Source organism: Canis aureus, chromosome 2, assembly GCF_053574225.1.
Source record: "Canis aureus isolate CA01 chromosome 2, VMU_Caureus_v.1.0, whole genome shotgun sequence".
NCBI classification, from domain to species: domain Eukaryota; kingdom Metazoa; phylum Chordata; class Mammalia; order Carnivora; family Canidae; genus Canis; species Canis aureus.
In genome coordinates this window covers 19,238,007-19,264,482 of record NC_135612.1, presented here as the reverse complement: position 1 = coordinate 19,264,482, position 26,476 = coordinate 19,238,007, and the positions used below count along the sequence as shown (strand labels likewise).

The window sequence follows — 26,476 nt, the reverse complement described above, 5'->3', positions numbered from 1 at the left end:
TTGTTCTTCTTTCTCAAAATCACTTTAGTTGTTTACAGTCTTTTGTAATTCCATACACAATTTTAGTACTGTTTGTTCTATTTCTTTGAAATATGCCATTGGAATTTTGATGGGGAGTGTACTGACTCTGTAGATCGCTTTGGGTAGTATGGACATTTTTATAATTTTTCCAGTCCATTAGCATATAATATCTTTCCATTTATTTGTGACTTCATCAATTTTTTTCATCAATGTTTTATAGTTTTCAATGTACAGTTCTTTCATCTGCTTGGTAAAATTTATTTGTAAGTATTTTATTCATTTTGATGTTATATTAATGGAATTGTTTTATTTTCCTTTCTGACCATTTGTTTTTTGGTGTATAGAAAAGCAATTGATTTTTATATATTGATTTTGTATATAAAACTTTCCTAAATTCATTTTTTAGTTCTAACAGCATTTTGATGGAGTCTTTAGGGTTTTCTATACATAATATCATGTCATCAAAAACGAGACAATTTTACTTTTTTTTTTTTTTTGCCTTTTATTTTACTTCTTGCCTAATTGATCTGCCTCTAGTACTATGTTGAATAAAAGAGGCAAGATTAGGCATACTTATCTTGTTCCTGTTCTTAAAGGAAAATCTTTCAGCTTTTCACCATTGAGTGGGATGTGTGCTATGGAACTGTCATATATGCCCTTTATTATGTTGAGGTACATTCCTTCTGTACTCAGTTCACTGAGAGTTTTTAATTGCAAAAGGATGTTCAATTTTGTTAAATGTTTTTTTCTGCATCTATTAAACCATGATTTTTAGCCTTCATTTTGTTAATGTCGTATATCACATTCCTTGATTCACATACATTGGACTATCCTTGCGTCCTGAGAATAGATTCCACTTGGCCATGGTATGATTCTTTTAATGTATTTAAAAGTTTTAGTTTGCTAATATTTTGCTGAGGATTTTTGCATCAGTGTCTTATTTATCAGGGATACTGGCCTAAAATTTTCTTTTCTTATAGTGCCTGTGACTAGTTTTGGTCTTCGGTAAATTTTGGCCTCATGAAATGAGTTTGGAAGAGTTTCCTCTGTTATTTTTTGAAAGAGTTTGAGGATTGGTATTAATTCTCCTTTGAATGTTTAGGAGAATTCATCTGTGAAGCCATATACTCCTGGATTTTTGTTTGCTGGGAAGTTTCTGATTAGTGATTCTATTTCCTATTCTATTACTGATTCTATTTCTCTCAGAGGGAATTACAGATTTTTTATTTCTTCATGGTTCAGTCTCAATAGTTTTAGGATTCTAGAAATATACCCATTCCTTTTAGGCTGTCCAATTTTGTTAGCATACAATTATTCATAGTAGTTTCTTATAATCTTTTGTCTTTCTGTGGTATCAGCAGTAAATATCTCTTGTTTCTGATTTTATTTATCTGAGTCTTCTTTTTTCTCGGTAAGTCTAGCTAAAGGTTTGTCAATTTTAACTTCTCAAAAATCAGCTTTTAGTTTCATCTTAGTTTCATTTTGGTTTGATCTTTTCTATTGTCTTTCTATTTCTCACTTCAGATCTGTTAACATTTGCTTTATATATTTAGGTGCTCCAAAGTTGAGTGCATAAATACTGACAATTATTTCATCCTCTTGATGAACTGACCATTTTATCATTATATAATGACTTTATTTGTCCCTTGTTAAAGTCATTGATTTAAAGGCTTTTTTACCTGATAGAAGAATAGCTATCCTGCTTCTGGTTTTCATTTGCATGGAATATTTTTTTCCATTACTTCACTTTCACTTTATGTGTGTCTTTAAAGCCAAAATGTCTCTTGTAGGCATGTAATTGAGTCTTTTTTTAATCCATTTAGCCACTCTATGTCTTTTGATTGGAGAATTTAGTTCATTTATATTTATCTTTTTTAAGATGTACTTATATACGTTAGAGAGAGCATGTGTGCAAGTGGAGGGTGGGGAGAGGGAGAGAATCTACAAGCAGACTCCATGTTGAGCATGGCCAGCCCGACACTGGGAGCTGGACACAGGGGGCTTGATCCCATGAACCATGACCTGAGCCAAAACGAAAAAGTCAATGCTTAACCAAGAGAGCCACCCAGGAACCCCAGTTTATTTACATTTAAAGTGATTATTGATAGGTATACACTTACTATTGCTGTTTTGTTCTTGTTTTTGGCTGTTCTACAGTTCTTTTGTTCCTTTCCTTCTCTTTGCTTTCTTACTTTGTGCTTTGATAATTTTTTAATGGTATGTTTAGATTTGTTCTTTTTATCTTTTGTGTATCTACTGCAGGTTTTTGCTTTATGGTTACCATCAAACTTACATAAACTATCTTCTCATTTTTTAAGCTGGTAAGTATTTGAGGGTGTGCCAAGACCCATCAGTGTTCCAAAGGAAGGATGCAACCTTCAGCATGTAGATGCAACCTGATTAGAAGCTGTACCCTCTGACAGCATCTGAGAAAATATGTATTGAAGCCCTTTCCAGGGAAAAACTGCGAGGTGGGCATTTTCACCTGCTTCTTCCTCTGCACAGAGTCCAAGTATGTAGCTGCAGGGGGACGTATGGGGGGGGTGGTGCTTCTGTTTCTGTATAAAAACTATTTCTTTTTTTTTTCTTTTTCCTTTTTTTTTTTTTTTGCCATAGACCTGTGGGACTCATGAACGCAAACCCCACTGACTATCAAGATGATTTAGCAACCCATTCCTTGGGTAGCAGTTATAAAAGTTAGAACACAAGATGTTTGGACAAGCTCATACTAGCAATTTGGCTTTACTGTTGGAGTGAGCCAGAGGGAGGAGGTAAGGGAAGTGTCCACTGGCTTCCTTGCCCTCTGGGAGAACAACAGCTGGCCCCTAGATGCGTGCAAATTAGAAGCTGGACCCTCAGGCAGCGGCTTTTAAACTATGCATTCAAACCCTTTCAGGGAAAGACAAGGGGACAGGTCTTGCTACCTGTTCCCCTCTACCCTGAGTCCTGGGAGGATAGTTGCAGAGAGTGCTTGCACAGCTATTAAGAACTGCTTCTTTGCTTACTACAGTCTTTGGATCTTGCAAAAGTAAGCCCCATGCACTTTCAGATATTGGGTTATGAGGGCTCATTCCTAAAGTGGGAGCTTAAAAGTGGGGTACTAGAAGTACAGTAAAAACTCTTTACTGCCCAGAAAGAAGCTGGGAATTAGAGGTTCCCTCCCAACTGCAGTCACTGTGTCAGAGATGGAGAATATGGCAAGAGTATGTCTCAATCTTTCCTATTTGTTTCAATATATATATTTTTTCTCATTTGCCCAATTTGTAGGACTCACTCAGCTATTTTCTGAATTTCTCTCAGAGGAAACTGCTCCATGGGTGGCTGTACGTTTAGTGTCTGTGGGGGGAAGGAGTTTAGAAGCCTACTATGTCTCTATCCCTACTGTGCTGTTATCTTTTAATTGTGCTAGGGATTGATGATTACCCACGGCTCATCATGAGTCTGTTTCTCAACCAGAGAAAAGTCTGATTTTTTTTCTTTAACCAATTTATATACTGTTCTTCAAGCTGTTATACATGTTCCTTCCTCTATAAATCAAGTATTTTGAATATAATTTTTTATATCAACAAATATATTTTCAAGCAAAATACTGAACTTCTGAAGTGCAAAGATATTTTAATAAAAAGAGTGTTAGCCCTCTGAACTCACAGCCTAGTTAAGGAGATAAGGATGTCAGGAAATAACCATGTTATAAGCAGGCCCATTTCTAATATTTGCTGGACCTGCACAAGCATACAAATGGAGGTTCACATACCCGATGTCTATATACTTTTTAAAATCATAAACTAAGCTACAAACATTTGAATAAAATGTTTTATTATTCTACCTTGACAAATATGCCTTCTTAACAACATGGACTACCAGGTTCAAATTTAGAATTCCTGAATTCCTCAGAGTTCCAGGTTGGAGATCAATGTCATCAAACAGGCTGCCCTTCAGCCCCAGGCCTATAATATTCTTAGCCTTCTCTCACCACCCTCAGCTCTGTCTTTTAAAAGTGTGGCACATGGGATCCCTGGGTGGCGCAGCGGTTTAGCGCCTGCCTTTGGCCCAGGGCGCGATCCTAGAGACCTGGGATCGAATCCCACATCGGGCTCCCGGTGCATGGAGCCTGCTTCTCCCTCTGCCTGTGTCTCTGCCTCTCTCTCTCTCTCTGTCTCTGTGTGACTATCATAAATAAATAAAAATTTAAAAAAAAAAGTGTGGCACATGTCTGTGGACACCACAGGCAATAAGTCCAAGCGCCAGCCACATTCCACCCAACCTTCAAACTTAGTGGTGCTCACACCAACTGCATGGACTACTCTCAGATGTAAAGACCCAGAAAAGGATCCTTGGCAGTTTCTGGGTGGGAAATTTTATGGTACCAGGTATCCAGAGTATAATTCAGAAAAGGGGAGATTAGTGCTTAGGGTAATAATCTTTTGACCACATGGACATCTCTCAAATTAGGGGATGGTCAGAGACCTTTAAGTCAGGGCCCCTCTAGCCCATAGTTGGCACAGTTGGGGGTGGCACTATGTACAGTTATCTTAAAAGAGGTGTCCACAAAAAGCTAGTGGATCTCTGAATGGCAGTTCTTCTTTGCAGAATTGGGGAAGTTTTCAGAGAAGAGATGGCATTTGAGCTGGGTCTTACAGCATGAGTGGGAGTTTGCCGTGCAGAGAAAGGAGGGAAGGGCACTCCAGGAAAAGAAACAGCATATGGGAAAATACAAAGTTTGAAAGAGTGGCATATTCAGAGAATGGTGAGAAGTTCCTTGTGGCTGAAGCGTAGGGGGCATGTGGGAGATGAGAAGAGATGAAGGTGGCAGGGTTTGTGGAGGGGAAAGATTGGGGAGGCATCATGATGAATGTCGTTCTCCCAGAAGGCACTGGAGATTATGTAATGGTAGCATGGCACACTCTAGGATCCGCCTTGTGATTTCAGAGAGGACATCTGGCAATGTGGACAGATTAAAACTGGGGAGACTGATAGGCAGTTGCACCCAGAAAACAATGATGCATAAAGCCCCTGTTATCAAGCATTGACAGCCTATATATGAACATTCTTTGTTACACCTAATCTATGGGATTGGAAAAGAAACATGAAGAATGAAGAATGAAGAATAAGGTCTCAAATGTGCAATAATCCCCCCAAACAAAGCCATGTATATTAGGACAGAGACCCAAAATGAAAAGTACTTAAGAGGGAGAATCAGTAGGACTTACCTAATTGGGTAAGGAAGGAGGGGAAAGGGTAAAGGGAGGACTGAAGATGACTCAGAGGTTTCCAGGGTCAGTAGTTTGTGACACTGTTAACTGAGATGAGACTATGAGAAGGGGAACAGCTCTTCTAGAGTTGGCAAAATTCACTTCATTTCTATGGTATTATCCTAATGTGGAAGTAGACTGTCAGATCACAAGATTCCTGGCCTACACTGAAAAACCCCCAAAGTTTTGCAGTTTTTCCTTTTTCTATTTTTTAAACTTTCTGTCCTAATCCTTGTTGAAAGATTGTATTTTGTCCGACCTTTGTGTTGTCAAAGACCCAAAAAGACCTATAAATCAAATTATGCTATACGGTACAAGATTGAACGAGGATCAAAAGATGGACTCAGAGATTCCTCTTGATTAAAATGTGGAAACTTCAGGGCATCTCTGCTATTATTTCTTTCTTGGTTGCTTAAGAGCCCTAGCCTAATAAACTGAAATTGTCGAATTTTGACCTCCAAATAAGAGGTATAACTGCCAAAATGTGCAAAAGAGGCCTTGAGGTAATCTGAAAGAATAAGGTGTTTGTTTTTAATCTTTCAGTCCAATGGCTTTATCTTCCATGAAATACTAATTTTTTTGAAATGCTCATTTTATATTCTCCGCGATCACATCAACACTGTTGGAAAATCTCTTTATACCAACTCGGTACATGTCTGAAATATACAGGCAAACTTCAACTCAGCCATTTAAATTTCTCTCTCCCATTTCTCCCAAACCTTTTGGATAGTTTAAAGGATTCTAAAAGAAGCATTTACAGCTAGCTCAGTCCTAAGAGAACAACTGAGTAGCCTGACCTAGAAATAAAGCTGGCATCTTTAGCTGAGGCCTGGTAGAAATGCTGGAGCATGTACCAGCTGTGCTCTGTGGAGTTCACCTCCCTGGCGTGGGAAGCAGAGCCTCGCCTACTGTGGCAGGGCTGGGAGGGGCTTTCTCTGACTCCACTTGGGCTGCCGGCATGCTTCTCACCCTCCCAGCCTGTCAATCTGGTACCACTCAGTGATTACTAAACAACAGCCAAAAAATCAAATACAACAAAAACAATATTAGCCCAGGAAGGAAAACGACGATAAGTAGAATATAGATATGTTAGTGATTGCTTTCAGTTTAATAGAAATATTTCTGTTTCAGCAACTTCAGTTATATAGATATCTGTGATTGGGACTGTCATATACAAAAACAATAACGAATGTATTTTTTTTTTACATTCTTTCCAGCATAGAATTTTTTTCAGGCATATAATTTTAGAGACTAATTTCTTCCAATTATATAACCGTATTAAGAATTTTCTCATAATTTTTAAAAATATTTTTATTCCTCCATATTTTGGTTGCTAATTAATTCAAGGTTTGGGGGTTTGTTTTTTGTTTTCTTTTTTTTTTTTTTCTTCAATAAAAACATACTTCTGAAAGACCTCAATTATTTGCTCTCCCTAAATGTTTTTCATTGCAAGGATTAGAGGTGATAAATCACATTCAGTTTATCTCCTACGGTTTCTTCTAGCACATTGTCAACTCCCCTCTCACCCTCATGTGCACACCCCCTGCATAGTAACTGCATATGGGACAGTGTAAAGGCTGTGGGATAAGTGACACTATTAGCACAGTGTGGTGGCTTTGATGTGTAGCTCTCCGCAGGGTTGCCAGAAGAGTGACAGACTCCTGCTCTAATGCAAAGACTATTTCTCATTTACTCGGTTCACTTCTAATAGTCTTATAGATGAAAAATTTTACATCCTTGGAATTAGATTATTAAGTGCCAGTTTTCTGTATGCAATAAGACTTTTATTAAAAATAAAAATAAGGAAATATACTTTTACAAAGAAAAATACTCAAATGTATAATACTGGTACGTACCAAAATGAGGTCGATCATTTTTACTTTAATTCACCACCACTTCACACTCAGGGGTAGGGGTACGGAAAACTCAAAATTTTTCTGTGCAATTTTATAAGGCAAAAGCTGTCCTACTCTCCCTGCGTGTGCCAGTGTTCTACAAATGTAGTTTGCCAGTTTCTAAGCCTTGAGCAAAATGCTGTTCCTAAACAGGAACAAAAAAAAAAATTAATGAATAATTTTGTATCTAAAAATGAACTATATTAACAGTTGAAAATTGGAAAAATAAAAAATAAAAAAATAACGATCCAAGGCACCCAAGAAAATAGAGTGGATTGCACTCTGTGAATGAAGAAGGAGTTAACCAATGAGCAGTTAACCAGTAGGTTTAAAACAGAAGCCAACCTACCTATAAATGTGGGAACATTTAAAGTGTGAGAAAGCTGTTAAAGGGGACTTAAAAGAACAAAAAGTACCATTTGTTCCCCTAATTAACTTTGAAGAGTCTAATTAAGGGCAACATAAAAGCCTAAGAAATGCTGGTTATTAGGCATGTACTTTAACTTGATCAGTGAGATGGTATTCTTGTAAACAAAGATGCTAATTTCACCCAGCCCAAAATAAACTTCTCTGCAAATATCTCACAACATAATCATGCAGTACCTTGGGAGCAGAATTCCTATCTAGTATAGGCTGCCTCTTGAGGTTCCTAATTCTCGGCATTAATGGTACTCAATTTAAAGACACATGGGAGGATAAAGAACATTCTGATAATTTGGTCTGAACACAGAGACTCCTCAGAGGAGTCTTCTTTATGTCATATTATGACTTGCCTAGGCAACTCCAAGAATTGGCCATTTTAATCATAAATTGGTAGAACTTTAGATCCAAAGTGGAGAGGAACAGGACAAAGATAAGAGTGTTTATATGTGATTAAAACAATACACCAGTATTATTCAAGGTTAAGTTAGGCTTTGCTTTTGCATCAGGAATATGCTTTGATTTTAGTTGGAACACTCAGATTTAGAGAAAAAAAAACATATCCCTTTTTAGAGAAGGAATCTGCCAGAATTATAAAAGTTATTATAATATTAGAATAACATTCTAATATTATAATAGATACAATTGTATAGATACAATGATGTTTTTATCTAGTTTTTCTAAGTATTGAGAACCCTCATCCCAGAGTTTAAAAGTGTGACTTCTGGGAACCTGTTTCATGTTTTGATTTGGTGAAGATCAGTGTCTTTAGTTGGGGAAACCCGGATGGAGGTATTTTCAAGGAATGTTTCACAGGAATGCTGGAAAAAGACTGTTTTAAAAAGCTCTGCATTTCTTATGAAAAATGTATGATGATTCTTATTATTGTCAACACCAGTGCTAAGCACAAGTGTGTCTAAAAGTAGACAACTGTGGCTTTATGATACATTCCCATCAAATGGGATTCCCAATCTTTCTTAGTGTTTTGAACTAGCCATAGCCAGCAGTAGCCTTGCAATTGGCATACTATTAAAACTAACCCTAAAGCTTGCAGTTAGGAAAAGAGTAGCTTCTGTGATGCTTTGAGACTTTGGTTCTAACATCAGCACTCAAAAGGACAGCTTGCAAAAAAGGGCAGTGTCTAACAGCCTTGAGATGAAGGATTACAGATTATAAATAGAATGAGTTTTAAATATATATTTTGGCATACAGATACTCTTAAGCATTTTCTCCTGCTGGAATCTCAATAGCTGACTGCCTGTACTTAACCTGGCAAAACCTGTAGGAATAGCTACTTTGCTGAGGGCCTTCTGCACCTGGAGAACCAAATGAATGTAGACATTATAGACCACAAAACTACACATACCAGAGTCAGACTGGAAGAGTTACACAAAATTAAGCACCCTAGACTTGGTAACAGAGTGACCTAAACTTTAAATGTGAAAACAATACTCCTAGTTGTCTCGTGCATCAATATGCACAGGGTATGTACAGAACTGTCTGTACTATATACAAAACACCACGTGTATGTTTTTAAGAATAGCAAAAACCTGGGTAGAAAATAGATGTAAGGGGCAAGAAAACATTCAGAGGACAGAGCCACTGAATCACTTCCTTTAAGCTTAGATCTTTTACTTTTACTTTACTGAGATCTTTTAATTCAGCCTTGAAATTAATATTTAGAAATTATGGGGCCCATGAAAATTCTATTGCATTGCTCCAAACTGCAATTATCTTGTCTGATTATACTCCTGCTGCTCCCCACCTAGCCATTTCCATCCATTTCTACATCCTTTGCATCATTTAGGTATGAGAATGCCATCATCTTCCAGAAGCAGAAAGAGAAACTCAGGTTAACCACACCAAATCCCTTGCAAAAAATTGACAAGAACAAAAGGCAGAATCCACTTCAGATCCATTTCCAAAGCACTACCTAAAATTTTATAAGCCTTAATCATATCATTCTTAACTACTTTTATCTCCATATTTCTCCATCACCTAGTGATAGGAATTATCCCCAATAAAAGCAACGGAGACAAGAATCATTTCTTCCAGTGACAGAGATTCAAATATAAACATTATATAGGTTTTTTTTTTTTAAGATTGTATTTATTTATTCGTGACAGATACAGAGAGAGGGAGAGCAAGGCAGAGACACAGGAAGAGGGAGAGGCAGGCTCCATGCAGGGAGCCTGACGTGGGACTCAATCCTGGGTCCCCAGGATCACACCCTGGGCTGAAGGTGGCACCAAACCACTGAGCCACCATGGCTGCCCCTCTATAGGTTTTTGATTAGAATATTCCTCTCTGATTTGACCACGGCTATTTATGGTATTTTTCTGCTACACTGGTCTGTGAGCCTTCGATAGGCCTATAGCACTCAGTGTGTCTTTACTTGCAGCAAGAGACTAATTTAGTGTTAATTGCTCAATATTGTCATCAAATAGTCCGTGTTGTCTGCAACACCTCACTACCTGCGCAGAGCTTTGGGCAGGAATGCTCTCAGTCTGCATATATATCCATTTATTAGCCTTTTAATCCATCATAGCCTTTCTTTTCCACCTTAGCCAAATTAACATCAACAACAACAAAAATTCATCGTAACTGAGAACACCGTAAGTGCTGGCCTGTAAGTAATATATGGATCATTCTCCACTCTTTTCTAGATTACAAAGTTGAGGGAGAAAAGAAAGAATTGAGAAGACTGAGAGGAGGTACCTAGGTCTGTATTCCAGATCTCTTTTTCAATGTAGTGCATATCTGTATACAGATTTTCTCAAATCCTCCACCCTTACACCCTAGGGGACTTCTGTAAAGGAAGAAGTACTTCCCTGCCTTTCTCCTTATCAGAGGTTAGATGATTACATATAAGATCACTTAGCAAACTGAACATTCCTCTTCTTATCAAAACAAAATCAGGAGTCATTTCAATACCCTATGAAAAGCCAACCTTCTGCTTCCTCCCAGTTGTTTCTCTGAGCATCTAGAAGCACGCTCCCTTTTTTTTTTTTTTTTAAGATTTTATTTATTTGAGAGAGAGTGAGAGAGAGAGCACAAGGAAAGGGAGAGGGAAAAGCAGACTCCACACTGAGCAGGGAGCCCAATGCAGGGCTCAACCCCAGGACCCCAGGATCATGACCTGAGCCAAAGGCAGACGCTTAACTGACTGAGCCACCCAGGCACCCCTAGAAGCATGCTTCCTGTGGTTATCTTACTCAGGTTTGGGTCCAGTCCTGATAGAAAACAGAGAAAATCTTCGTAAAATTCCATTAAGCATTTCTCTTCAAAGCTGCATTTCTTACAGGTGGTATTTGAAGGCGTACTTACCAAATTCCACATTTGTATTGAAAGGCACTGAATATGCTTTCCCTCCAAAGAATATTTTCTAACAGCATATTCAGATAAGCTGTGGGAGCCAAAGTTTAGCCTCCAGAGTACAATACCTAAGATATGTTGTCAACCTGTGTCTACCTTGCTTGATACTTGGATGGGTGAAATGCTTTATAACCAGATGTTCTAACACCTCAGTATTATTTATGACTACAAAAATACTTCAACAAGCTTCGTCAGAATACATTTTTGTTGTATTTTGTTGTGTGGGGATCAATGATTTGAGATGGGAGTTACAGACACTCACAGCCACAGGTAGCAGCCTGTTTCCTGCCATAGTTGGAAGGAAACTCACTGACGAGCATGGTGTTTACCAAGACACAGAAGAATAGCACTACAACTCACTTTTTATTGCAATCCATACTTCAGGGTTTCTACACACAAGAAGCAATGAAATTGTACTAATCAATCCATATTCCGCTTCCCAATCTTCTCGTATGGACCAACCACATCTACCCAGGATAAGTAACAGAAGGTTGGAGTCTCTTTGTAGACATAGGGCAGACAGGAGGTAATTCAGTCTCAGGGATATAGACTTGGATCATTGAGAAAATGCTATATCTAATCCACTGAGCTAACCATTTGGACAAGGGAAGAAGTGGTGTTAGAATAATGTGGGTGGGCCGACACAAATTTTTTGTAAGAACTGCTATATTTCAACCATTTAGATTGACACGTCCCTGAAAAATAGGTTTCAACAGCATGCTGCAGGTGAATCTAAATTGCACAAATGAAGGAAAAAAAAAGAAAAAGAAAGGTGCTAAAGATAAAAGTGCAAATTTACATACCATCTCCTAAAAGTTATTCATTATTAGCATTGTGAAATACCTGAAAAACATTTGTGATTTCTGTGCGACTTGTTTTATTTTTTAACAAAAATTCTGCGTTGGTGTTAAACAGATTTTCAACCCTCAACAAACCAGATGGCTAATCCAAAATTATTACATGAAATATGAATAGGAAACTAAGAACTGTACTCTACAAAAAGATAATGAGGATTTTTCAGCATTTACATTTTTACCAAATAAATTATTTCTATTTCATTGGTATCTACTTTGGAATTGTAACAAATAGTCCCAGTGATAATTACCAAATGTCTATATTTAGGGAAAACTAGCACATGTGTATCATAAATAATAGCACAAATTGATATTTCTGAATTGCCTGTTTTTCTAGATATAGACATTTGGTAATTATCGCCAGAGCTGGCATGTAAAGAGGTGTTCAGACAATTTTAAAAATGCATATTGCTTACTCAGACTATGCACTAATGATATTCTGCAATGAAACCCCAGATTTAGGTTTGGTATGATAAGGTGAGATCTTGACCCAATAGATAATAAAGGAGAAGTATACACTTTGGCTTCGTGAGCACAATAGCTTCCCTTTAGGACCACCTAAAGCTGTCCTGTCAGTGCCTGATAAATCACTTGTTAATCTAATAATAGTCCCAAGGTGAAACAACTTTGACCTTAAAACGAAAATGTTTACTGCTCAAATATTATTTTTGTACTTTGGCACAAAGAAGTTCATTAATTCTGCATCGCTTTGTCTGTCTCCTGCAGCTTTTAGTTCTGACTTATTGCCTGACTGGCAAAGAGTAACTTCCAACAGAGAAAGGCTATGCACAACTTGGCCAGAAAGGGCTTGCTTTTGGCTCCTCACCTGGTAAAACTGCTGTCTATGGAGGCAAGTCTCTTTTTCTGCTCAGGTAATATGCAGGATATACACAGACAGCAAATGCAGGCAGCAGATGGAAGGCTTGCTTGATTCCGTCCACTATCATGTCTGGCCAAGCCTTGGCAAATACTATTTTCAGAGCACAGGGAAACACGTGAAACACCATCAGCCATTACCAGGTGACGCTAACAACAGTGATGGAAGCTGTGACTTGAGCAATGGGGAGGACCAACTGGCTGGTGGTAATGTGGAGCTACTAAACCGAAGCTCTCTTGCTTGTTGCCACTGTGAGAAGATGATGCAGCTCAGTGGGCTGCTAATGAGAAGCACAAGAGGAATATAAAGGCAATGCCAACAGGCATAAGAAAAGGAAGGAAGATAATTAAGAGACAGCATTTAAACTTCAAGTGAAATCTAAATTCTGTAGCATGTGGATTAAGGAACAGGCCCGCTTGAACTGACTTATAGTAAGAATTTAACAAATATGTATGTGATGCTTAGGCGATAAGAACAATAATACAGCATAACAAAATAGTTGGAATGGAAAGACAAGAATGGAATTTATTAAAAAACATAGTAACACAATTAGATCAAATATCAAAAGGACCTCAAGCTGGGATAAGTTAGTATGGTAGGTGCTTGCTGGTTCTTGACAGTTTTCTAAGAATTGGATAAAATTTTTCTAGATTACATGTCTTCCAATAATCTACTAGTTCAATTTAGATAATGAAATGTGCAAAATTATATAATTAAATGATTCTTCTCTTTCTTCTCACACATCAACTTACAGGGCCATTGATTCACATCTCTTTTTTGTTGTAGTTGTTAATGAGTAATCCCTCATGAGACATAGTATAATGATCTCATATTGTGATAGAGACAGAGCTTACCTATTATTCCACATGCTCCCTTGCAATGCTTTTCTTCTTCTCCTCCCCTGCTTCCTCCTCCTCCCCCTTTCTCTCCGTCCTACTCCTTCTCCCCTTCCTCCCCCCTCCTCTTCTTTTCATGTGGCAACTTTTCATGTGGCCAGCTACAGTAATTCAAACACCAGTAGGTGTTGCTGTCAAGGGATTTCACAGATATAAGTAAGAAGCCACAATCAGCGGAATTTAAGTAACAGATTATCCTGGATAATTTGGGTGGGCCCGATTTAATCAGTTGAAAGGCTTTGAAAACAGACGTGAGGCGTCCCTGGGACAGAAAGAAAAGTCCTCCTTTGGATAGCAGCTTCAGCCTGTGCCTCTGAGCTCCAGCCCACTTGTGATCCTGATTTCCTTGTGGCCCTCTCTATGGATTTCAGACTTCCCTATCCAGCCCTAACAATTTTATAAAACAATTCCTTATAATAAATCTCTTAGTATCTGTATCTCCTAATAGTTCTACCTCTCTAGTCAAACCCTGGCTGATATACCCCACACATTTTCCCAACCTCCCTCGCCATTAGTTTGAAGCTGTGTGGCTAGTTTGGCATATGGACTAAGAGGTGAGAACCGACACATGTCACTTGGATACTGAGGGAGTTAAAATAAAAGTCGGTGTGCTGCCTCTGTCTCTTCCTTTGTCAGGGGCAACCTTAGAGGCCATATGTCTAGATGATAAAGCCACAGACTTCTAGAAGCAGCCTATAACCCTGAGTCCTAAAAAGGAAGTGTCCGTTGAATTACATCCAACTTGGTAAAACTGAGAAACAAATCTTCCTTCTATTAAGCTTCAGATTTCTTAACCTCATTTACAGGTTTGTTTATTAGGTCAGTATAGCTTTCTTAACATATTCCCGATTTTCCTTCAGATCTCTATATTCATAGATGGAAGGTACCTAGGCAGAAACTACCTAGGCACGTTTTCCTCATAAGTTACAAAGAGTAGCACTAGTACCGAATCATAGGAAATTTTATTTTTGTTGGCAATGATTTACACTAAAAGTAAAACAAAGGTGGAAAACAAAAACTAGGTCAAAAGCATAAGCTGTAAATACTGAATTGACAGTAACTATTTTAGCAGAATCTTTGTTATTTGTAAAATGAATTTTACACTTGTTTGTTCTTAGTTTCACTGTAGCCCACATTTATTAAAATCCAGATTCTCCCAGGATCACAGAAATGTGTAAAGGGCACCACACCACAGGAAGGAGGAGGAAGAATTAACACCCTATTATTGGTGTTCAAGGATGACGAAAGAATCCACACAATAGGGATCCCTGGGTGGCGCAGCGGTTTGGCGCCTGCCTTTGGTCCAGGGCGCGATCCTGGAGACCCGGGATCGAATCCCATGTCGGGCTCTCGGTGCATGGAGCCTGCTTCTCCCTCTGCCTGTGTCCCTGCCTCTCTCTCTCTCTGTGACTGTCATAAATAAATAAAAATGTTTTAAAAAAAAATTTAAAAAAAAAAAAAAAAAAGAATCCACACAATAAACTGGAGAGATGGTTGACTGAAAAATGCCAAATTATCAACTCTTCAGTCTTACTGGATCCTATTCTATTCAGCTGGGCTACTGATGAATAATTTCAGATTAGCCTCCTTGACTTGTCTACAGTGTTACAACCCTATCTGAAAGTAACACATGCCCTTCTATTTGTGCAAAGTATTATTTTTCTTACAAAGAGGAGAGTAAGAACACTAAAACTTTCACCAGTAGGAAAGGTGATTATTCCAATGGTGGAATAATAGGCAATTTTAAAATTATTTTCTCTGCTCTCCTATTTTCCAATTTTTCTAAAATGAAGATGTATTATTTTAAATCAGGGGAAACTTTTATAATATAAGCACAATAAAGGAATTAATTAAATATGAAATACTGAGATAAGCATTGCAAAAGATAACATTATAAGTACAGGTCCTTGCATTTATTATAACGTTTGCTTTCCAGATAGATTTTCATCGAAAATTCACAGCACTTGGATTATTAATAAATACCTTTTCTACAGAATTATCTAAAGTATTTTTTTAATGAACATCTAATCTTTCCCTAGCAACTAATTGATGACTTTAAGCAGTAAAATCTCAACTTGAATGCACATTTCTCATTTTAACAAATATCTACTTAGCTTCCTTAGCAGATTTTTTAAAAACAAATGGGTAGGACTAAGTCATAATTAACATCATCAAATGTGTTTTATGATAAAAGATGCTACTAAATGCATAGATACACTGGAAAACACTTTATTTCTAGTCAGTATGAACATTATATTCACTTTCAAAATGTGTAAATATTAGCTTCCACTACCTTCTGCTAAGTAAAAGTAGGGTTCAACTAGTCCCCACCCAAATGATCATAAGATCTTTATTTGCAGGAACTTATTAACAGGTTTTAATGATTACTCAATTGTCCTACCACCACCCCATTTACCTATTTTTCACTATTTGTTTATTTTTCTTGGTGATACCCTTGATTTTGTAATTGTATTCTATTAATTCCAATTATGTCATGGAAGTCATTTCTAGCTTATATATACATGTTATTCCCTTTCATGTACTATATTTGCCAATAACTGATTTTGTCTTTTCTCCATTTTAAAACCTTTACCAATTGTAAGGTCGATTCAGATTTATCTTCATGGATGCAGAATTGGCATAAGTAACTAAATAAGTAGGTAAACAAATAGATAAATAAGTGAATAAACAAATTTTGAAAAACTAACCTATTACAGAGACCAGCTAATAGAGTTGAAGGCACTTCATGACTTGTAAAGATTTAAAAGTGTTCAACCTTAGAAGTGAAGGGACAAAGGAATATGAAGGTGGTTTTGATCCATTTGAAGTTTTAAGGTCCCTACAAGTTGAAAGGGAAAGAATAAGCTACTTTATGATGAGGGGGTTCAGGGCAGGCCTCCCCAAAATATGCCACTTTGCCATAATGATTATTTTGAATTTAAATTATTTAAGAAACAACTGATGCAAGAAGGACACACTGACCCTCTGTCTCTCTGAAAGTAGGAAGTAAGTCTCTCATATGAAAGGTATCCTTTCTGAAGCAGGAGAGAGATATCCTTGGTACCAGAAATAGGGAATTTAGGGCCAACGCTATAGTAATAAACCCCGTTACTTCTTCACTATTTTACTACCCCAAGCTCAAACTTCTCTCTTGCCAATTCTTCACAAATCTATTATTCTTGGCTGAAATATATAAAAGTTGCCTGTTTTGGTCTCGTATCTCTATGAGCTCCCACAAATAAAAAATTAAATGTTTTTCTCCTGTTAATCTGTTTTCTGTCAATTTATTATTAGACCAGCCAAAGAAGCTAGGAGGGAAAAAAGGAAAAGTCCTCCTCTCCTACAACAATTACTGTCTGATCTGTTCTTCTCTGACTTCTGCCTAACTTCAGTAACTCTTTCCTTCTTTCCTTTAACCCTTAATTATACACCAACCTCAAAATACTGAAATGTTACTTTTACTATGTCACCGGATCAGTCTAAAGACCAAATATAGTTTTGGTTTAACCTGTTTTACCAAGAGGCTCCACGTTTCTTGAAGCATTTTCTAGACTAGTTTTGGGGTTTGTTTATTTTAGAAAAGCTCTTTAATGTTTTTCAAAAGATAAGTAAATAAGAACAATTACACCTTTTTCTTAATGAGCAGAAGGAATCAAGGGTGTCCCTAAGGCTGTGGTGACTAAAAGAGCACCTGAGGTGAGGGCAGGGGACTGTCTCCTTCTGAGGTATTCTGCTTTGCTGTAGAAGTGCAGGAAAATGGAAGCTTTCTGTATCTTAATAAATGTAGTCATGTCATCGCTACCATAAACATGTGTACCACCCTGCCACTAGAGAAAACTACAGAATTAATGACTTTAGGTGTCTATCTACTCTTCTGGATCCCATGACTCTGACCACAGTGCCCACACCCCTATAAGTGGTTTTTGAAATTAGAAAGCCACATATATTCCCAACCATATATACAATGCATGTACAGAAATACAGCAAAAACAGCCCCGTGACATTTTCAATGAACACTTACCCAAAATACCAAGTGACTGTTTGCTGTTCCAAGACCTGTTTACTGAGAGACATAAATATAAAAATACAAATAAACATGCAAATAAAACACATAAAGTCGTCTCTTAGGCAGAAAAAATCATGTTCACCATGCGCAGCTAGTTGTAATGATGTAACCAACATTTATTTAAATTCTAAAATAATGACCCAGTCACAGAGTATACAAGTTTTTTCATTTTAATTTTTTTTGGTCTCCCAATGCTGAGTTACCGCAGGCATTACCAATCCCCATGGGGAAAATGGAAAGTTTTATATGATGGAGGAATTAAATAATAATGATAAGAGTCAGCCTACGAATCAACCCAGTTACTGGCTTAAACAGGGTTTCTTCTATACTAGGGTTTTACAGAATAAAAGAGAAACTATCTCAGATGCCAAGGCTAGCATAGATATGCACACAGAGTAGTCCGCCTGTTCATCTTGAAATATGTACCACATGTACAAAGAAAAAAAAATAAGATTCATTATCACTAATTAGCTAGCATGTAATAAAACCCAATGACAATTTTTTACAGTTCAGTATCACCCCTCTACACTACAGCTGAGTATTTTTCTTCTTCCTGAAGTGCCACAGCTGTTTCTGATTCTTTTACTATTGTTATAATTTAAAGACCAAGAAGTTTGTTTTCATTTGCACTGTATTAGATTTTCAAACTATTTGCTAAAAACTGCTCTCTAATTTCTGCTGTTACTGTTCTTCTATTTGAATAGCATTAAAAAGTCAACCTTTTCCTGGTGTTCCAATTGAAAAAGTACCCCCAGAAAAAAGTAGGCTGACAGAAAGACAACAGTCAAAATACATCGACCATTGCCCTGTAGAATTAGACCTTTATCATGTCTGTTCATCCCCCAATCAACTAGCTCGTGGTTTTATCAGATCTGCTGGCTTTTTAAAAAGAGTAAATCAAATGCCAAAATGGGCCACAAACAGGATGTAAAGGGGCATATTTATATATTTGATACACTATACAAGACCTAAAGAACTTAACAAAAATGCAATACTGTGGAAAAGTGTTACTTTTTATTTTCTGTCAATTTATGTCTTCTGATTTACACGATACCAACTATTCACCAAATCTAATAGCATTCCTCTCTCTCCATAAACTGTGCCCTGCCATACATTCTTTTCCTGATGGAGGAAGAGTAGGACACATTTCCTTTATCACAATTATCACCAAATAACTTTTGTACCCACAAAGTAGCTGCTTGGCCTTGCATAAATTATTTAACCTCCCTGTGCTTCAATATACCCACAAATGAAATGGAGATAATAATAGTTTCAACGCTATAGGGCTGTTATAAAGATTTTTTTTTTTTAACTAACAAGTACAAAACAGGACATTCCTGGCATGCAGAGGACTTGATTAATTGTTAGATACTGTCTTATTTTTATTATCATTATTCTTTCATCATCATCACATTTCTCAACATAGAGTTTATCACAAATTTCTCAATCATGACACTCCTAAACTAATCAAATATTTCAAGACCATGGAGCCCAAAAAGATCTTACAGTAATACCAGAACCCTGTCTATGGTAGAGTTCCATTCTCATGATCATTTTTAATATTCCATATTTGGATTAAGTCATATACTTCCATAACAAAAGAAATTTCTCCTAAATTGAATTAATTTTTCAAATCTTAACATAAATTCTATACCACATAAATAAAAATTACATTTGTGGGTAGAGGTCACTTCTATTTAGAAACTGGAAATATTTAATTATGTCTTGTAATTCCTATGAATTTTCTAGAGAATAAAATATTAGTTGGAAATGTCAATTGAACAGTTTAGACTAGTTTCTGTTAGATCTGTTAAGTTGTACACATGTGTTTGTATGTATGTGAAAATACAGCCAATCTCCAGCAAAAGAAATAAATCAGGTTGGATTTTTATCATAACCTGTTGATTAACTACTAGCAATCTGTCATGTTTTGAGTCACATTACTACAGAAAATGGAGCGTCGCCTCCTGGAGTGCCCCTTTGAGAACCTCAAGTTCATGGGAATGAACAGTAGAAGGGACCTTTGAACTCTTTCCCACAGCCAAATGACAGCTGTGATTCTTTGGCCTCAGCTTGCCTTCTTAAGCTGATTCGGTATGAAATTTATGGTGCTTCCTCCACAGTATCCCATGTCAGCTCTGAGCATTTATTATCCTGGCTAGTTATTGAAGGATATATGTTTTTCCTATCATCCAGTTTGATCAAAATTCCAGCCTATAAGATAGTAGGAACAAGGCACAGCTGAGGAATGAGGTAGGCGTGTATTGGATACGCTGCCAAGTTCTGTTCCCTGCATCTCAAGTACAAACTTAAGCACACTTTGATACTGTTTTTTAAAAAGTCATGATAATGCTTCATTTTGTCAACAAATTTCTCACATCAGAACAATATAGAGGAGAAAAAAAGACATCAAAGTGGCAGATGAAGAGCCCAAATTCATTTTACAGGAATGTTAGGTTTCAAACTTTTTAAGCTTCTACTACTTATGAGAAGTGGAACCGTTGGTAGTAGATTCCCTAATCTCATTATGCCTCAGCTTTCTCACCTGCAAAATGGAAATAACAAAGCATAGTTCACGGCATTGTGAAATTCAAACAAAGTAATATACATTTAAATATTTCATACAGAGATGATTTCATGAACATTTGCTTTTACTGAAATGATCAATGAACTTTGGGTTCACATGTACTTGCTTTGGTCTTTGTTGAGATTTTTTAATTACTGACTTACCTCTTGAATACCTGAGTCTTAATTAGCTTGTGTACTAAGTCATTTAAAATTGGAAAATTAATTTTTCATCCTTAAATTTTAAAAATAAATGAGTCTTTATTTGTATGATGAGTATGTTTCCATTTTAAGTATGATGAGCATACTCCATTTTACTCACACATAGAGGCATTACTATATTTACACAGAGAGGAATTATTATATTGGTTTTTATTATTAGCTTTATTTTTAGTTTTGTAGGATTTTTTCAAAACTATAAGAAAACAAATGTCTTCATGAATTTTATTGCTATATCCCAAATATGAAACTTTGTACCAGCATTAATTCAGCCAATATTTATTGAGCACCTGCTTTGTGCCAGACACTCTTCCTGGCACTGTGTAGTCAATGGTGAAAAGGCATGGTCCTTGTATTTAGAAAGCTTACATCACTGAGGAAGGTAGACATAATTTATACATAATAACAGTCTGTGTAGGGTTATGGAGGAAAAGTAACAGGGTGAAATGAAATGACAGAAACGAATACTGGGAGAAGGGGTTTGAACACAGCCCTCTGGATAGGGCTTTTAGATAGGTAGCCATGAAATGATCTCTAAGAAGTAGCATTTAAAGTAATTCACAAGAGGCACACTTGGGTGGCTCAGTCAGTTAAATGTCCAATTCTTGATTTCAGCTCAGGTCATGATCTCAGGGTCACAAGATCAAGCCCCATGTCAAGCTCCATGCTGGGCATGAAGCCTGCTTAATATTCTCTCTCCCCCACCCAGCACTCCTCCCCCAACCCTGCTTTCTCTCTCTCTAAAAATAAAAATATATAAATAAAGTGTTTCACAAGAGATCAGAGAAGGACCTAGCCACATGAAACTTTGGAAAGGAGCATCCCAAGGTAAGTTAATGCTGTCAAACATTACAAGTGACCTTGGTGTGTTACTGGAACACAGAAAAACAAGATGGTGCAGGACTTGGAAGGCCATGAGTAGAAGCTGGTTTTATCTTAGCAGTAATGGGAGATCATTGGATAGGAAATGGTCTGATTAGTCTTTGAAATAGAAGTTAAATAAGAGCACTATGAAAAAACCAGCAGGGATACTTGTTAGAAGTTAGGAGACAAACAATAGAGATGTGAACCAAGAGAGGTAGTGGAAACAAAGAGAGGTAGTCATATTTAAATACTATTTGTAGATAGAATCAAAAGGATTCTCAGATGTATCATATTTGAGTGTCGAAGGCAAGAATCAATGATGACAAATGGTGGTGCCATTTGCTAAGATGGGAAAGAAAAAAAGTGAGGTATGAGAATGAGGTATCAGAATTTATCTTTTAGGACATGTAATATTTATGACGATCATTCGACAAGCATGCAGACGTAGTTAGGGCTGAGCTCACTGATCATCAAAGTTGTCATCGTATCGATACTGAGGAGTCAGTTTTAATTTAGCCAGAAATGCTTTATAATGATTTGATGCAACAACAATAAGCCCCTCCCATATAAAATTCCCTTAATTAAAGTGTCAAATATTTACTGGGAAGAAACGTTTCCTTGTTATGTGACAGGGAAAGAGAACTTTGGCTGATTGAAATTACTCTATTAAGTACATAGCCATGTGCACCTTTGTCATTATCTAGGCCTGAGACAGAGTCACATAATCATGTCAGGTGTGGGACATGGAAGATTTGGATAGAGAACAAATCAATCAGAAATCTTAGGCATACAGAGAACATTATTTAGTGTAGAAAGTAATTCCAGAGATGGCATCTAGGATAGCTAGGTAGGGTGGAACAAATCCATATCAGATGTAAAAGATAAACTTCTTCAGAGATTTCCTTTGAAATGGTAATAGGTCCAGTGAACTCTTAGTTATGGAATCATGAAATCTTGTGTCTCCAAATATCTATGCTGCATATTAAACTCCTCCAATTCACATTTATAAAACAATCAACAATTCACCATACACAGACTTATATTGAGCTTTGCACTTGTTCTCTTCATTCTTTTCCTCAAATACTGTGTAATAAAATGTAAAATGAGGGCAGCCCGGGTGGCTCAGTGGTTTAGCGCCGCCTTCAGTCCAGGGTGTGATCCTGCAGTCCCTGAATCAAGTACCATGTTGGGCTCCCTGTATGGAGCCTGCTTCTCCCTCTTCCTGTGTCTCTGCCTCTCTCCCTCTGTGTCTCTCATGAATAAATAAAAAAAATCTTAAATAAAATAAAAATAAAATGTAACATGAAAAAAAAAGGCACCCAAGGAGAAGAGACAGTACAGTCAATATATTCCATGTTTCAGGATAAACAAGGCTTTGTAAATATCCAGAACTACGATTATTTCTGAATATCACTTAATATAAATCAGAGCTGCTGTTCATAGAATGTTGAAACATATCTTGAACAATTTTCTACTCTCTGTCTAAAGGATAATACTTCATAAGAAAGGTGAAGTGTGTGTGTGTGTGTGTGTGAGAGAGAGAGAGAGAGAGAGAGAGAAAGGAAAAGAGAGAGAGAGAGAGAAAACATTTTGAAACACATCCAAAATATCATTTAAATTCTAAATCCTAGCATGGAATCATAGCAATTGGTCTTTGGAACCCTGGTGATCCCTGAGCTGGTGTTAGAGTTCTAAGTCTGAAGTCTTCCACAGTGTGGGGTAGTGGAGTGCTGCTGTCCTGCAGCTGAGCCAGCAGAGTTACACTTTCTTTTGGTCTTTCCTTCTGAGCTGCTACACAAAGACCAGGTTTGGAGCAGGTTATTAGAGCATGAAGCCATCAAGACTGAAGCTTGGTGCTCCAAACACAGACACATTCTCACTTCCACGAATGTTTAAGTAAAAAGAATGTGCTGAAGGAGGAAATTGTTCTTTTTGTTTCCTCCCTTTCATTTTCTTTTCCTGCACAAGCACACCTCATACGGTGTTTTGACTTACAGAAATTGAAAATCAAAGACTAATTCTGAAACTGCTAATGGTGTAAAAAGAGGATTTTCAAAGAAAGTAAAAATTTTTTCATTTCCATGGAAAAACTTTTGAAGAGAAAGTTTTAATCCTTTACCTTAGAATCTTTCTTCTGAATGAAACATATTTGGCAAAGATTCATCAGAATCTTTCAATCTGTTCAAAAAAAACCTGCCATCACAAGCTGAAACTGCTACTGTTTCTATAGATTGTATTTAAAATTAGTATAATTTCTAATACAGAAATATTCCCCTATATAACAGATTTTCACTTAACAAAATACATTGATTTCAGATAATGATCACTGGAATTAACATAGTTTACAATAATGAAATAAAATCCATACTTCTCTTAAGCCAAGGAAAAGAGAATAGAATGGTTAGACCAAATAAATTGAAAATTTCCTGGTTAAGGGGATCCCTGGGTGGCTCAGTGGTTTAGCACCTGCCTTCCGCCCAGAGTGTGATCCTGGAGTCCCAGGATCGAGTCCCACATCGGGCTCCCTGCATAGAGCCTGCTTCTCTCTCTGCCTGTGTCTCTGCCTCTCTCTCTCTGTGCCTCTCATGAATAAATAAATAAAATCTTTTAAAAAAAGGAAGGAAGGAAGGAAGGAAGGAAGGAAGGAAGGAAGGAAGGAAGGTAGGTAGATAGATAGTTAGTTTCCTGGTTAACTATTGCCAGAAATCAAAGTTAAAAATCTCATCCATCTCTGGCTTTTTCCAGAGCTTTCTTACCATAGCTCTGAGATCTGGCAAACCAACCATGAAAATTAAGAAGACTCTTCTCTAAAATATTACCCCTGACAATTTTGGGAGGAGAAATTACATATTTAGACACTTTGGGGAAAGGTTGGTGTCTTCTAGATGGCATCCTGTCCAGTTTACTGGTATACACTTTTGGTGTTAGCCATTGGTATTGAATCCTGTACACTTAGCACCTTGCTTACTGCCCACTCCACAGGAGTGAGAGATTAAGTGGTTGTGTGCACAGTTACCTTCTGAAATAATAATCCCAAAGGGAACACAACTATAGTTGGTTTCTTTGGGAAGAAGCTCACATGATTTTATGAAAATCATTCAATGTGTTCCTTCATTTGACTTTTGTAAAAAGGAGAAAACAATGTGAGGCCTGCAAGGAGATATTTATTTTTTTAAACTATAGGAATAAGTTGGTCAATTACCATTTGCTGACAGATTAAATAACCTAAATCAACCTTCAAAATGGGTAACAGAATCTTGATGAAGAGTACAAATCAAAATGCTTTATTTACTGGCAAATTAAAACTATCCCAGGGATTGTGGAATAAAACACTCCTCATCTCTGTTTCCACTGTTCAAATGCTTCCTCTGCTTTGTGAGCCCCTTGGGAAATCACAGTTCTCTTTAAGTTGCACTTTCCCCTTCAGCCAAGTAAACTTATGATGCAATTGCACTGCCATTTAATCCAGTATAATTGTAGTAATATATACAGTGGGGTCCACTCAGCAACAATGCCCCTCTGCCCAGGGGGGCAAAAGCCTTGTGGAATCTGGGCACTACAGTGCTAGGAAAGAAGCTCCCATTGCTCGGGATGCTGAAATCATTTCCCCCAGTGGCTGGAACTGAGAAATATATGGGTTTCCTTTTCTTAAGAGATGACAAGCTAAGTAAATCATTATGGGGAAAGACTGCAGCAGGTTTCTGGATATATGCTAACAACACTAATGCTCTAGTAAAAAAGAAAGGGGGCATAAAAAAAAATCTTAAGACTAAATAATGCTGCTGACAACAAGCTCGTCTCTCAGTGGTCATAATATGTTTTCACTCTCTTGCTCTCTTCATCTGCTTTTCTCTGGCAAAGTGAGAGGTGAATCACTTTTGTTCTGCTGTGATTATTTTTACCCCTCAAAACATAGCTTAAGGGCTCCATTTTAGGGCATAATTGCACACAGAGCCAACTTGCTCAAAAGGTTAAAAAAAAAAGAACTCCTTTAGTCTCAGTAAATATCAAGCAGCAGATGAGTCAGGTTCAAGTGAAAGCAGAAGAAACATTAACCATTTCTTACTAAAAAACAGTACATACTTCATTGTTCCTAATCAACCTCGCTCAGCTCTTTATCTGTACTTCAAGTTTCCTCTATGCAGTACACACAATAAAGTCTCCATCTTTGCAAATAGTTTGAAATCCAAAAGCATATTTGTAAATCAGTGTTTGAGCTCAAAATGTGTCTTACTATAAGGAAAAATATCACATGGTGGTAAGATTTCTAAGCTACCTAAGGGTGGTTAATTTAACTTTGATGTATATAAAATGGTGAGCATTGTATTTGTGGTGAAAACTGCAGAATTCAATATTCTTAGACTACTAATAATCCTATACAAAGAAAAACATTTGAACTGGTGCTTTGAGTTTTTCAATGTGGAAAGCTGAAAATTTGAGTTTTAAAAGAATACTAGATTTGGGCAGCCCGGGTGGCTCAGCGGTTTAGCGCCAACTTAGGCCCAGGGGGTGATCCTGGAGACCTGGGATTGAGTCCCACATCGGACTCCGTGCATAGAGCCTGCTTCTCCCTCTGCCTGTGTCTCTGCCTTTCTCTCTCTCTTGCTACGTGTGTCTCTCATGAATAAATAAATAAAATATTCAAAAAAAATAAAAATAAAAATAAAAGAATACTAGATTTGGTTAGAGGCCTCAAATCATTGCCTCTATGAAGGACACTAAATTTAAGAGTTAGGTTTTGATATTACAAAGAACAAAATGATAAAATTCAAACCAATAATTTGTTGACAAATTGCAAGTTACATCATCAACACGTGTGTTTATTTTGCATGAGTCTTCTTCTATGAAAAAGAGGCTGAATCACACCTGCCAATGATTTTATTTCAATCTCCACATCTATTGTAGGTTTCAATCCTCTTTGGGCACAAGATGAATGAAATAAAAAATAAACCAAAAAAAAATAAAATAATAAAATAATAATGACCACTTTGAAGCTTTCTTGAATCTTGTACTGCATCTCATACCTGATCAATGAGAAGGGTCTACCTTGAGCTACTTACATTGCTTGTCTTCAAGACCTGCAATAACACAACATGCCGAAGTTGTCCCCTTTACTTGTTTGGACTCTTCAAATTGGACAGTGGAGGGGAAAAAAGACATACCAGACTGAAG

General features: G+C 37.1%; 1 protein-coding gene across 21 annotated transcripts in view; it reads right to left on the bottom strand.

Moving 5' to 3' along the window:
* The window catches only part of LOC144293967 (uncharacterized), a 1,010,193-nt gene that overhangs the window by 672,909 nt on the left and 310,808 nt on the right, over window positions 1-26,476 (bottom strand). For 11 of the 21 annotated variants that reach the window (XM_077865474.1, XM_077865484.1, XM_077865438.1 and 8 more), the window contains exons 9-10: window positions 17,612-17,653; window positions 12,644-12,787 (exon numbers count right to left, since the gene is read on the bottom strand). In XM_077865474.1, coding sequence (XP_077721600.1) covers window positions 12,644-12,787; window positions 17,612-17,653 — 186 coding nt within the window. The remainder of the gene's footprint in view (window positions 1-12,643; window positions 12,788-17,611; window positions 17,654-26,476) is intronic. The other 10 variants (XM_077865362.1, XM_077865366.1, XM_077865384.1 and 7 more) reach the window with 1 other exon arrangement.